This window comes from Mixophyes fleayi, chromosome 2 (genome assembly GCF_038048845.1).
Source record: "Mixophyes fleayi isolate aMixFle1 chromosome 2, aMixFle1.hap1, whole genome shotgun sequence".
NCBI lineage: Eukaryota > Metazoa > Chordata > Amphibia > Anura > Limnodynastidae > Mixophyes > Mixophyes fleayi.
This window is the reverse complement of record NC_134403.1, coordinates 295,338,922-295,353,110: the sequence shown is the minus strand read 5'-3', so window position 1 is coordinate 295,353,110 and position 14,189 is coordinate 295,338,922. Positions and strand designations below refer to the sequence as shown.

The 14,189-nt window shown below is 42.6% G+C and overlaps 1 protein-coding gene across 1 annotated transcript in view; it reads left to right on the top strand.

The window, feature by feature from the left end:
* Positions 1–2,521: 2,521 nt before the first annotated feature.
* Positions 2,522–14,189, top strand: part of TSPAN7 (tetraspanin 7) — a 107,282-nt gene continuing 95,614 nt past the window's right edge. The window contains exon 1 of the mRNA XM_075196430.1: positions 2,522–2,741. Coding sequence (XP_075052531.1) covers positions 2,661–2,741 — 81 coding nt within the window. The 5' untranslated portion in view covers positions 2,522–2,660. The remainder of the gene's footprint in view (positions 2,742–14,189) is intronic.

The window sequence follows — 14,189 nt, the reverse complement described above, 5'->3', positions numbered from 1 at the left end:
TTAATGAAATAATTTTATCCCCTTAAGGTAATTAATAATAATTTTCGCCCCTCTAAGCAAGAAACTATGATTACCCTAATCATTTAGACTTATATTTTGCCTCCTGTGATGTTAAGAATGGACAGATAGTTCAAAACACTGCAATTTGAGCTACCTCGCTCTCAGAGCCACCCCTTTCTTTATGGTGTTTTTTGTGGGCGATTTACCGGTGATTTGCAAAATCACAGCTTCGTATACTTGACGACGTATTCTTAGAATACCAAAAGGTCGGGACAGCGATTTGTAGCGTGTTGATTTTGGTTACATCAGTTTACTGGAACTTTCATACATCGGTGGGTTGACACTCGCCAGAGAGAATCGCTGAACAAGACAAATCGCAGCTTGATACATTTTGCCCCAGGTATCCTTTCTAATATCTGCTGCAGCCCTAAGAATTTATTTAGTGACAATGTGAGAATGAATAACGGAGGAAGATGCTGGTTTGATTGGAAGGAATAGGCTAGGTAAGGAAGGCTGAATGCGAACCTAGTCTATCGTCATTAGAATGGTACCATCTGAGATAAGATTCTAATCTTCCCTCACGCCTGAAACATAGCTAGAAAGGCGCCACTGAGATAAGAGAAATGTAAGCAGAGTCTAATAAACTTGCCATCTTCTCAAGTGGCCAAAACATGCGCCATCCGCTTCCCTCCTGCTGGCATGTCTTTCATAATGCCTATAGCAGTTTACGTGGAAAGGAAAGTGAGGAGGCAACGCACATTCTTGCAGTTCAAAAAGAAAGAGAGCCTTGGCCAGGCATGACCATCTCCGAGGGGGCAAAGCAGTGATTGGTAAAGGGATACATGGTCTTAGTGGTGGAGTAAAGTAAGCAAGGCAAGAACACAAAGTGGCATGCCCAGGGCATTAGAATTTTTTCTAACTAGATGGTATGGCTTTATACCACAAACATATAAATGATAATCCTAGCAATAAGGGAGAATAAAAATAACTTAATACATTGGCATATGGTATGAAATCTGATTAAACAGAGTGTAGCACTTTTCTAAGCGATGACAGAAACCATCTAATATAAACTCATCTCTTAATCTATTTTTGTAACAACAACTGCCCACCTTGTTCATCCTCTCCAGGGAGACAAAACAGCTTGGAATGTGTTGGTGAGTAATCCTCCATCATGACCCATTTTACCTAGCACACGATGATCTGCTTCTGATTTTACCACTTATTTTCCAATTGCAGTAACCTGCATTTAATTTCGGAGGAATGCGATAAACCTACAAAGATCGGCAGCTGGGCACCACGCTTACTTGGGTGCCCACCTAGATTCATAGTACCTGTTTTGAAATAAGCAGTTATTGGAATAAGTGCAGAGGTATGGGGAAGAGGTGGGTGCACAGGTCAGTGAAAACATACGCCAGTTTGTGTAGCGTAAATTGCATGGTTTCGCTGTATGCATGCACACAAAAAACCTGTATATACCTATGCAAAGTTACATGCATCCAACTTTGGGCCTGCCAAAGTGACGTGATGGGGGAGGTAAGGGGTGTTCTAACATGGGCCAAGTACAGTAAGAGCGTATTCATGGAATTGTAAGCCAATGCAGACATAGAAACAGATACGCCTTTTACATCCATATTATTTTTTTATGTGCTAACGCAAATACACACTGATGGTTATGACGATCGCCATGCACTAGCTAACAGTTTCTGATTGGCCGATTGCTGCTGGATGCTTTATTCATTGATCATGTATATATTATAGGATTTTGTGTATTTACAAAAAATGTTTTTTTTTGTTATAGTATAATAACTCTAATAGCAAATGTGTTAATCCACTATGAAAACAAATGTTTACAACATTTTATTGTGCTTTAAATTGCTTTTGCGTATGTGTAAGTATACCTGCTGTAAATAGGGTGAATATGCAACAGATGCAGAGCTGAATACTACTTGAGATGCGTGCAACTCAGCATATGAGCTGAAATACTATTTTTGTGTGTGTATTTTTGGCCTATAAACTATGAAAAAGTTGTGTTCAGCTCTGCATCAGACTCACTGTGTCCCAAACTGCTAGAACTATTACACAGTCATCTGGATAACTGAACCTGGTGCCCGAACGCCTCTGCTGTTCACATGAACAAAGGTAGAAACTATGGATCAGTCCCAAACACCAAAATATTATGGATGCTTTTTTTTCTCTTGGTCGTGTGTAATTGGCTTTTACAATGTCATTAGTAGAAACTGTGCATCTCATTGAATGCTGAAATCATATGTAATTAAGGTGATTAATATTATATTAAATATTACGATGACAATGCATTTTATGACTCACTTTATTTTAAAAATGGCTTGGTTTACTGTTATGTAATCCCAAATTAGCTCAGAGTCACAGTTTGCTGCAAAAGAGGCAGGACAACAACATACCTCAGCGTCTTCTGCACAGCTGAAGAGCACCAACCAGCTCACCCATGTGGGAGTGATTGGCTGACACAGTTAAACCTTATCTGCATACGAGGCAGGGACTTATGTGCCTGAAAGACAGCTCTTACTTGGGAGGCTGTTTTCATTGCCTTTTTCCTCCTCTTGCGGATTGGGGATAAACTGCAGGCAGGAGGGGCTGTGAGCAGCAACAGTAACACCCGGCTACAGGATTTCAGTAGCATGGCATCAAGGAGAATGGAGACCAAGCCAGTTATAACGTGTCTGAAAACCCTTCTGATAATCTACTCTTTCGTCTTCTGGGTGAGTAAAATCAGTGCCTTAGTGCCAGGTTTTTTTTCACTGACATTGAGGGTACCCAATATTCCGTGTCAGATGTACAATTTGCAATTAATAACCTAGATTTTTCTGGGCTTTATACCCCCTCCCCATTATCTCCCATCCGCTCCTTCTGCATGGTTGTAATCGTGTTTACTGCGCAAAATAAGATCCTTGTTGTGCCAGGCTGGGGACAGGCTCAGCCGCTGGTGTCCGAATCCACACAGAGCTGATAAGAATTTGGGGAAATGGCTGTTTGTCAGTGGTAAAACACAGCATAGGCTGTAAGGTGACTGCTTATCCTTCAAGTCACGTTTACCTGCCATGAGATTAGTGTTAAATATAACTATACAGGAGACTCCGCTAATTCCAATGGTGGGTTAACCCTTTCAGCCTCGGACCTGTAATTCATTGCTCCCTTTATTTTGCGTTCTCGGGGCTGTCTCTACTCGTTGCTATACACGCTTTAATTAATGACATCGGGTACCTTTATCCTACAGAGACATGTCTGTAATCACAGTGTTGCCAAGGACCCATGGCGTATTAGAGGCAAATGTAATGAGCAAAGGATAATCAACTACTGCGGGTGTGGGTGAAAGCCGGAATGCTGGAATGATTTTGCTCACTGCAGCGCCCTTTGGTGCTTGGTGTGTTCTTGTGTTTTCTTTGCGTGTATAGTGCATTCTGTTCTGCTACACAGATATGTTCTCAGTAATATGTCGAACAACTGTTACACATACTATAACGCATATGCGTGTGTATGTATATATGCATGTGTGTGTGTACATATATATATATATATATATATATATATATATATATATATATATTTCAGTGTACAATAGCTATATATTCTAGTTATCCATTCTACCTGCCTGAATGTATGTTGGAATGGAGCGCTGAGTGCATTACACATCCATTAGGGCTGCCGGAGTGAATATGAGTACTGTAGTCATTCATCCCGGCTACCAGAGTTGGGCTCTAAGTATCTTAGAAAACTATTCCAAGTACCGGAATGGGGCTCAGAGTACCCTCATGATCCATTCCGGCACCAGTAATGGGGCTCTGAGTACCTTAGCCATACATTCTGGGTGCCGGAATGAAGGTCTGAGTACATTAAGCATCTTTTCCAGCTGCTGGAATGGATGATTACTATAAATAAAACCTTATTCCGGCTGCCAAATTGGATGGTTAAGATACTGGCAGACGCGTTCCGGTAACCGGAATGGATGGATAAGGTGCTCAGAGCCCCATTCCGGCACCTGGAATGAATGGTTAAGGTTCTCGGAGCTCCATTCCAGCAGCCGGAATGGATGGGTAAGGTAATGGCAGACCCATTCCAGCACCCGGAATGGATGGGTAAGGTACTAGTAGACCCATTCCGGCACCCGGAATGGATGGGTAAGGTACTAGTAGACCCATTCCGGCACCCGGAATGGAAGGGTAAGGTACTCGCAGACCCATTCCGGCACCCGGAATGGATGGGTAAGGTACTCGCAGACCCATTCCGGCACCCGGAATGGATGGGTAAGGTACTCGCAGACCCATTCCGGCACCCGGAATGGATGGGTAAGGTACTCGCAGACCCATTCCGGCACCCGGAATGGATGGGTAAGGTACTCGCAGACCCATTCCGGCACCCGGAATGGATGGGTAAGGTACTCGCAGACCCATTCCGGCACCCGCATTGGATGGGTAAGGTACTCGCAGACCCATTCCGGCACCCGCAATGGCTGGGTAAGGTACTCGCAGACCCATTCCGGCACCCGCAATGGCTGGGTAAGGTTTTTGCAGACCCATTCCGACACCCGGTATGGATGGCAAAGGTACTGGCACACCCATTCCGGCACCCGGAATGAATGGCAAAGGTACTGGCACACCCATTCCGGCACCCAGAAGGGATAGTAATTTTACTGGCAGACCCATTCCGGCACCAAGAATGGATGGCTAAGGTCCTCAAAGCCCCATTCCGGCAGACGGAATGGATGGCTAAGGTACTGGCAGACCCATTCTGGCATCCGGAATAGATGGGTAAGGTGCTCAGAGCCCCATTCCAGCAGCCAGAATGGATGTTAAGGTCCTCATAGCTTCATTATGGCAGCCAGAATGGATGTGTAATTCACTCAGCGCTCCATTCCAACATACATTCAGGCAGGTAGAACAGATAACTATATATATATATATATATATATATATATATATATATATATATATATATATATATATATATTATATGCAATATAATATGTGTAACAATTGTTTGACATATTGCAGAGAACATATCTATGTACTAAAACAGAATGCACTATACAGGCAGAGAAAACACAGCAAGCTTCACTCAAGACGCCAAGCAGTAGAGGGCGCTGTAGTAAGCTGATTTATTTCGGCAGTTCCGGCTTTTACCTAATCCCAACTACTGCAAAGGTTGGGCTTATATCAGTGCTTAAAAAGCAGTATATGTAGCAAAATGCTACAGGGAGAAACAGCTATTACCATAACTGCTTGCTGAATATACATTTAGTTATTTGAAATATGACCGCTGTATCCAGTAAAGCGTTAAAAATCGAAATTGAGAAGTGATTATAGGGTTTCTTTTCTTTTAATATAAGTAATTATTTGTAAACCTGATCACATGACTATATTTATGCTGGGTGTATTTAACACGAACTGGCTTTTGTCCAGATACTTGAATAGCACTAAATCCTCTCTGATACTAATCAAAGGATGCAAAACAAGTAACTTCAACGTGCAAAATAAAGCATAGAACACATTTGGTCATATATCAATTTGCAATTGCTTAAAGAAAAGACCAGTTGTTATTATGAGAGCTGTCTATTTAGCTTTGACTTTGGAAGTTTGAGTTTGAGCTAATATAGTGTTTCCAAACATCTGGTTTACTGCATTTAATATTAGACTATAGTTATCAGTCTGTCATTCATGTAAATGTCTTGAATTAATGCAATACTGGAAGACATTAATTGTAAAAATCTTCATACCTATAATCCTGGCTTGATGAGGTCAGTATCTATGTATCTGTCTATATAATCTATCTCAAAGTTGGGCTCACATTACATAATGTGCGATAGTCTTCTTAAAAGGATGCTGATTATATGTTCTTAAGTATGAATTTCAGATTCTGAATATATATTTTAATCTTAAATTATTCTGTATAATTTTAAATACATGATGTTTGCAACTGTATGCACAAGGTGTCTTGCATATATTGTTCACTGTTTGCAAAACTTGCTAAAGCAATTCCTTGAATGTATTAGTAGTTGCCAGGCCCATGTATTATACACTGAGGCCAAAGTGATGTGATGACTGTTAATTGCATCTTGGCATACTGTATGTTTCCAATCCTTCTTTCACTACAAAATCTCTGGAGTTGGTGTCAACCTGTGTATTAACAACCAGTGTCCAGCAGCAGGAACTGATTTAGGACAGTCTTCACACAGAGTGGCCTAGTTTCCAACTGTCCATTTTTCCAAGGACAATCCCAGGTTTGGATGTCCTTGGAAATCTCCATGGTTTTTTTGATCGGAGGGGCCAAAGCAGTAGTAGTAGGTTTAAGCTTTTTAGGAGGCATGATTACCCAGGCACAGCTTCAGGACCTCAAGATCTGTAGATAAATTTTGCGTAAATAGAATCTCAAGAGGGTACCCCGCGGGTGGGGAAGGTGTTGTAACACTTCAAAAGGCTTCCATTGGACTGCACAACCCTGTCAGGGTCACAAGGGGGGACATCTCGTAACAGGGGAACCTCACTATCCGGCTTGACCTGTGCTCTGTCTGCAGCCAAAGGGGAGAGATGGGCTGAGGTGGCACTCCTATTGCCTCAATCTTTGCCAGGCACTCCTTGGTGGTGTAGAAGAAAAGAGGGTGGGCAGACAGTTACCCTGATGGCACTTTAACTCCCAGCAGCCGCTGACCGGAAGTTCACCCCTTCACCGACCGGAAGTTAGAGCCCTGGAGAGCAGACAGTGTCCCCCAGAATTGAGAGAGGCTCCCCGAGTCCACCACAGCCTGCCCCCACTCACCGCCTAGTTCCGCTGGCCGGGTTGGACAGGAACAGCCCGTCTCTGCTGCCGAAACCGGAGGTGCGGAGGCACGGGCACTTCCGGTTTTCGCGAGTCCACGATCCGGAGGCTCCGGTAAGTGTAGGGGGGTGCCAGGTAGCTAGGGAGGCCCCCAAGATGCAGGCAACGGCCCTTGCAGGATCCAGCTAGCGCGCGGTGGTCGCGCCAATTCGCCGCTCTGAGCAGCGGGAGTCAGATGGGGGGAGTTTCTGTGGCGGCAGCTGGGCTCCAGTGAACCCCTGGGTTCTGATAATACTGCCCAGTGTATTTCGGGGGTCCAAGACTGCTGCAATCCCAGCGAATTGTGAGGCCAAGGGAGAGCTCTGGAAGTTCCTGTCCTTCCAGGATGGCTGCCAAACCCCCATGTTATTTTTTTATTAATGACCAACTGTACAGTACAAATCTGCTTTTTCTATATGTTAATGCCATTTCTGTCGACTGTTCTTAGCCTACAGCCCTCAGAAGTTGACTGTACTGTAGAAGTGCATTATAATCAAAACGTGACTACATGAGAAATGTGGTGCTCCAAGGTCTGCCAAGATATAATCCTATGCGTGGGGCTTAGATACATCAACTCTACATTAAAGTGTTCATGGAAATGATTTTAAAATGGTGACAACTCTGAAGTAGTGAAATGTGTCAAACAGTGCTTTAATATATATCTTTTTTTTTTTTTTCTTATATTGTGTGTAGATTTTATTTTTTCATTTATCCATAATTATAAGATTTTCAGTTAAAAGTGATTTTGGTTTCTCATAGTTATACACATCTGGGCCCCCTTTTCTTTTAAATCCCATAAATGTCTTGGTCTTCATTTTAGTGCATTGCCAAGGTATACAAGGTACCTCTACAATATGCAGAAGAGATCTTAAAATAGGTGTCTTTGTTTTTTTGAGAGCAGTCTGACTATGGTTTAGGTGACTGGCATGTAAGGGTTCTAGAGCCCACATTTTTAGAGATTTTTGTTTGTTTTGTTTTTTGGGTGGGGGTATAAGTGTTTTTTTTTGAGCAGGTTCCCCAAATTCAGAGTGCTAGGCAGATGAAGTCCTCTAATTGTGGCCCCCTCTGCCACTTATATCAGCTGGCATAAATGACTTAAACTGTGGCGAGAGAAGCTGCTAACACTGCTCTGTTCAAATCCAATCATGTCGTGTTTGTGACGTGCGGTAGGGGCCAGGTTTTCGCAGGGGCCTGCATATGCCCAACCCCCTGCTCAAAAAAGCCTATGTCAGCTACTGTTAGAGAGTGTATCTAAACAACGATTAGAGATCAGATACCTGTTCTATTTGCACCTTTTTAATCCCCTCCCAAAAAAGTATTGCGTGTGGTCTTAAACATTAAAGGCTTGATCTGAAAAGTGAGTTTAAAAATGTACGTGCATGGTGAGTGTCTCTTGTTTTCATCATCCTTCCTCTGCCTTAAAGGTGCTGGACTCCTGATGGAATTACCCTCTACAAAGGAAGACCCAATTTGCAGAGTAGGACACATTGGAGTGTAAAGTCAGTCCTTTCTCTCTCATTTGCTTCAGCCTGCTGATATAAGTATATTTCAAAGCCCCAACGGTGTTGGAGCTTGATCTTTGCAGATACATCAGTAGGTGGATGTGGTAGAAGCTGGCCTGCTGTGGTCTGCTTTATAGATTGATTTCCCCAGAGGTATCTGATGGCCCATCATTCAGGTAGAGAGTTTAGAAATTAAATGTGAGGTCTGAGCTATGAAAATTGGGTGCAGATTCTGTGCCAAACATAACCAGTTTTGATGATCAGTGGCAAAAGTTTCAGCAATATTAATTTGCCTTAAAATTCGATAAACTAATTTTATCTAAAGTACTCGCCTGTTAAAAATGTCACAATTAAATAGATTTAGGATTGGTGCCATCCCACCTGTTGGATAGGCACCACAAAATTTGTATGCAATCGATTTGTACCCTAATGCCTGTAAAATTATTTGCATATAACTTTGGGCGAAGTGATTGTACAACTGATCACGTTCCTACTGTTTAAGCAGATTCTGACAGCAGAAAATCCTTACATTACTTGGGAACAGTATGTAGAACATAGAAAGTGATTATTTTATGGGTTTCCTAGCAAAATCACAACCTTTTTCTCATTCACTTTGTTTATTCCACAAATATGTTTGATTTGGTTCAACTAGTTTTCAGAGCATTACATAATATTCTCTATGTGATTTCCCTTTACATTTTGTAAACCTACACAAACATAATATGTTTTACCAGTATACTGTTAAAATTGAACAGTTACTTCCGCTCATTAGTTCTATCTTCCAAACAGACCCAGTGTAATGACTTTACACATCTTCATGGCGGCCTCTTGAAGATAAATAAGCAGCCTTCAGATATTTTTTGCCTTTAGCAATAGCTAGTGGAATGCAATTTTCTCCTTCAAAAACAAATCGCTGCTTTAATAAAAGCTACTGCTTGACTTGTTTTTCATTCCCAGAAAACCCGGCCTAACGTGATTTTAATTAACAAAACATCATTAAGCACTAAAATGCAATATATGCAGCCAATTTAGCTTGTAAAAAAAATAAAATAAATCTGTTTTTAAAAAGGTTGAACAGAAAAATAACTTTTTATATAGATGATTATAATAATATTGAGCTAATAGAAAAAAAAAAGGGTGGGGGGACTGGCAATCGTGGTATGGTGGGAAAGAAGTGATTGGATATTGCAGTCCAGCCAATACAATTTGTAATAATACAGAAAAAGTATTAGGAGCAAATTGAAATTTTTGAAATGGGAGAAATACTATATGGGGAAAAGATGGTGTGAATTGTGTTTTAGGTAACGGAGTTTCGCATATTACACAGAATTATGATGTGAACATTAAATATCAATAGGAACGTGATTGGTACTCGCATCCCTCCCTCTCCAGTTAGTTATCTTCCAGGGTGTACGAACTTGGAGGAGCACCGGACAAACAACTGCATGTAGCTGCCCTGGGGTTCTGACTACGGGGAGGGGAACCTTTAGTAATTTATTGTAGTGCAGCTTTAGAATGGAACTTCACTCAGTTCCAAAAATTCATGTATAATTGATGGTTTAAAAATGGTGTTTGATTTTTATTCCGCCTTATGGAGGAAATACTTGTTTTCTAAGGATATTTTCTCTGCTGGAGTATCCAGCTAACCCACAATATATTAAGCAAGTTAATTTGGCTTTAACTTTCTTTTTACCTGTCTTATTTACTACAACAGATCTTGGTAGACAGCCAAGCAGAGCTTTCTTATCTTTGATTCTTTTTAGAAGCTTAAATCCAATAGCGCTTTAAAAGCTATCTCAACTTTCATGGAGTTTTTCTTTTAGTGGTTAAATGTAACATTTAAACCCTAAGAAATAAAAAAACTCCAGAAAAGTAGAGTTAGACTAAAGTGCTGTATTCTGTCCATAAGTTGTCAGAAAAATTAGTGGCAATAATTTGCAAATCAATGGGGTGGATAGGAATTAAAATACATTGTGAGAATTTATGTATTCATTAACAACTGGTTCTACATTTTTCTTTTGTGAAGCTGAATATGACCAATGCAGATTGTAGCCCTCCTAGGCGAAGATTCAATTCAGCGCAATGTGTCTCTGGAACAGTCCATGGATACACATCTCGCCAATGTTGAGGCTGAAATGTCTGCTAATTTTTCCTTACACTCCACAGATGTGGGGGGAAAAGTGAGCTGAGTTTCCTTACCGTAATTGCTGGCAATGTGCACAGCCAGACATTGTGATAACACGTCACGGCCAATTGAATCTCCCTTTAGCCTAATGATTGTGCATCCCTTATCTAGGGCTTAACTAACAAATTCTTATCTAAAATAATCTGAGTAACTGTCAGGACAAACAAAAGAGATTATCACAAGGATTTAAGGAGTTCAAGCTGCATGTCTGCAGTCAAGCATGAACCACCTTACTGATATGCTAATAATGCTGGGTACTCGCTACAGAAATTTTTTCCAGATGCGACATCATTAACGATTTTACCAACAACTGAAAGTCACGATCATGCATGCCGATTCATGTGTACACACTATACGTGTTTTACACGATTTACCATCAGATCTGTGCTCTTCATCTGTCACAACCATTGGCTGAAAAAATTGTGACACTGCACAGTCCATAGAGATCTATAGACACTGCCGGTTATGAGTGCATACATATTGCAGAATCGGCATGTCATCGTTCCATCGTTGAACAAGATTTTTAGTCTGTTTATAAAATCAAACGATACGATGTGCTTTGAAACGATAAGCATTTATCGGTGCAGCATACACACTAATACAATATCAGGACGAACGGTTGTTTATCGTGTGATTGGCCCAATAATCGGGTGAAAAACCTGTAGTGTGTACTAGAGATGAACGCACTCGGATTTCTGAAATCCGAGCCCACCCGAACGTTGCCGTTCCGAGTCGGATCCGAGACAGATCCGGGTATTGGCGCCAAATTCAAATCTGAAACTGAGGCTCTGACTCATAATCCCGTTGTCGGATCTCGCGATACTCGGATCCTATAAATTCCCCGCTAGTCGCCGCCATCTTCACTCGGGCATTGATCAGGGTAGAGGGAGGGTGTGTTAGGTGGTCCTCTGTCCTGGTAGATCTCGTGCTGTGCTGTTTAGTTCTGTGCTGTGCTGTTTAGTTCTGTGCTGTGCTGTGCTGTGCTGTGCTGTGCTGTGTTCTGCAGTATCAGTCCAGTGGTGCTGTGTGCTGTGCTCTGTCCTTCTGAGGTCAGTGGTGCTGCTGGGTCCTGTGCTGTGTCCTGTTCAGTCCAGTGGTGCTGTGTCCTGTGCTCTGTGCTTCTAAGGGCATAGTTATTTCCCCAATATTCCCAAGTTTTTAAAAAAAAAATAAAAAATTAAAAATTAAAAAAAAAAAAATATAATTATAACCAAATTTGCAAAACCAATCCAGCAGTATAAGTCCATTGGTACTGCAATATTACAAAGTTCACACATTCTGCAGTATCAGTCCAGTGGTGCTGTGTCCTGTGCTCTGTGCTTCTAAGGGCATAGTTATTTCCCCATTATTCCCAAATTTTTAAAAAATAAAAAAAAATTAAAAATTAAAAAAAATATATATAATTATAACCAAATTTGCAAAACCAATCCAGCAGTATAAGTCCATTGGTACTGCAATATTACCAAGTTCACACATTCTGCAGTATCTTGTGCTACATATAATGGAGACCAAAAATTTGGAGGATAAAGTAGGGAAAGATCAAGACCCACTTCCTCCTAATGCTGAAGCTGTTGTCACTAGTCATGACATAGACGATGAAATGCCATCAACGTCGTCTTCCAAGCCCGATGCCCAATCTCGTAGTACCGGGCATGTAAAATCCAAAAAGCCCAAGTTAAGAAAAAGTAGCAAAAAGAGAAACTTAAAATCATCTGAGGAGAAACGTAAAGTTGCCAATATGCCATTTACGACACGGAGTGGCAAGGAACGGCTTAGGCCCTGGCCCGTGTTCATGACTAGTGGTTCAGCTTCACCCACGGATCTTAGCCCTCCTCCTCCCCCCCCCCCCCACCCCCCCTACAAAAAATTGAAGAGAGTTATGCTGTCAGCAACAAAACAGCAAACAACTCTGCCTTCTAAAGAGAAATTATCACAAATCCACAAGGCGAGTCCAAGGATGTTGGTGGTTGTCAAGCCTGACCTTCCCATCACTGTACGGGAAGAGGTGGCTGGGGAGGAGGCTATTGATGATGTAGCTGGCGCTGTGGAGGAACTTGATGATGAGGATGGTGATGTGGTTATTGTAAATGAGGCACCAGGGGGGGAAACAGCTGATGTCCATGGGATGAAAAAGCCCATCGTCATGCCTGGTCAGAAGACCAAAAAATGCACCTCTTCGGTCTGGAGTTATTTTTATCCAAATCCAGACAACCAATGTATGGCCATATGTAGCTTATGTAAAGCTCAAATAAGCAGGGGTAAGGATCTTGCCCACCTAGGAACATCCTCCCTTATACGTCACCTGAATAACCTTCATAGTTCAGTGGTTAGTTCAGGAACTGGGGCTAGGACCCTCATCGGTACAGGGACACCTAAATCCCGTGGTCCAGTTGGATACACACCAGCAACACCCTCCTCGTCAACTTCCTCCACAATCTCCATCAGATTCAGTCCTGCAGCCCAAGTCAGCAGCCAGACTGAGTCCTCCTCAATACGGGATTCATCCGAGGAATCCTGCAGCGGTACGCCTACTACTGCCACTGCTGCTGTTGCTGCTGTTAGTCGGTCATCTTCCCAGAGGGGAAGTCGTAAGACCGCTAAGTCTTTCACAAAACAATTGACCGTCCAACAGTCGTTTGCCATGACCACAAAATACGATAGTAGTCACCCTATTGCAAAGCGTATAACTGCGGCTGTAACTGCAATGTTGGTGTTAGACGTGCGCCCGGTGTCCGCCATCAGTGGAGTGGGATTTAGAGGGTTAATGGAGGTATTGTGTCCCCGGTACCAAATCCCGTCGAGATTCCACTTCACTAGGCAGGCGATACCAAAAATGTACGATCAAGTGTCCTCAGTGCTCTAAAAAATGCGGTTGTACCCACTGTCCACTTAACCACGGACATGTGGACAAGTGGTTCTGGGCAAACGAAGGACTATATGACTGTGACAGCCCACTGGGTAGATGCATCCCCTTCCGCAGCAACAGCAACAGCTGCATCAGTAGCAGCAACTACAAAATGGCTGCTCGTGCAAAGGCAGGCAACATTGTGTATTACAGGTTTTAATAAGAGGCACAACGCTGACAACATATTAGAGAAAATGAGGGAAATTATCTCCCAGTGGCTTACCCCACTTAGACTCTCATGGGGATTTGTGGTGTCAGACAATGCCAGTAACATTGTGCGGGCATTAAATATGGGCAATTTCCAGCACGTCCCATGTTTTGCCCACACCATTAATTTGGTGGTGCAGCATTACCTCAAGAGTGACAGGGGTGTGCAGGAGATGCTTGCGGTGGCGCGCAAAATTGCTGGACACTTTCGGCATTCAGCCAGTGCCTACCGCAGACTAGAGGCACATCAAAAAAGCATGAACCTGCCCTGCCATCACCTCAAACAAGAGGTTGTGACGCGCTGGAACTCCACCCTCTATATGCTGCAGAGGATGGAGGAGCAGCAAAAGGCCATTCAGGCCTACACAGCCACCTACGACATAGGCAAAGGAGTGGGGATGCGCCTCAGTCAAGCGCAGTGGAGACTGATTTCCGTGTTGTGCAAGGTTCTGCAGCCATTTGAACTTGCCACACGAGAAGTCAGTTCCGACACTGCCAGCTTGAGGTCAGGTCATTCCCCTGATCAGGCTGTTGCAGAAGCAGCTGGAGAAAGTGAGGG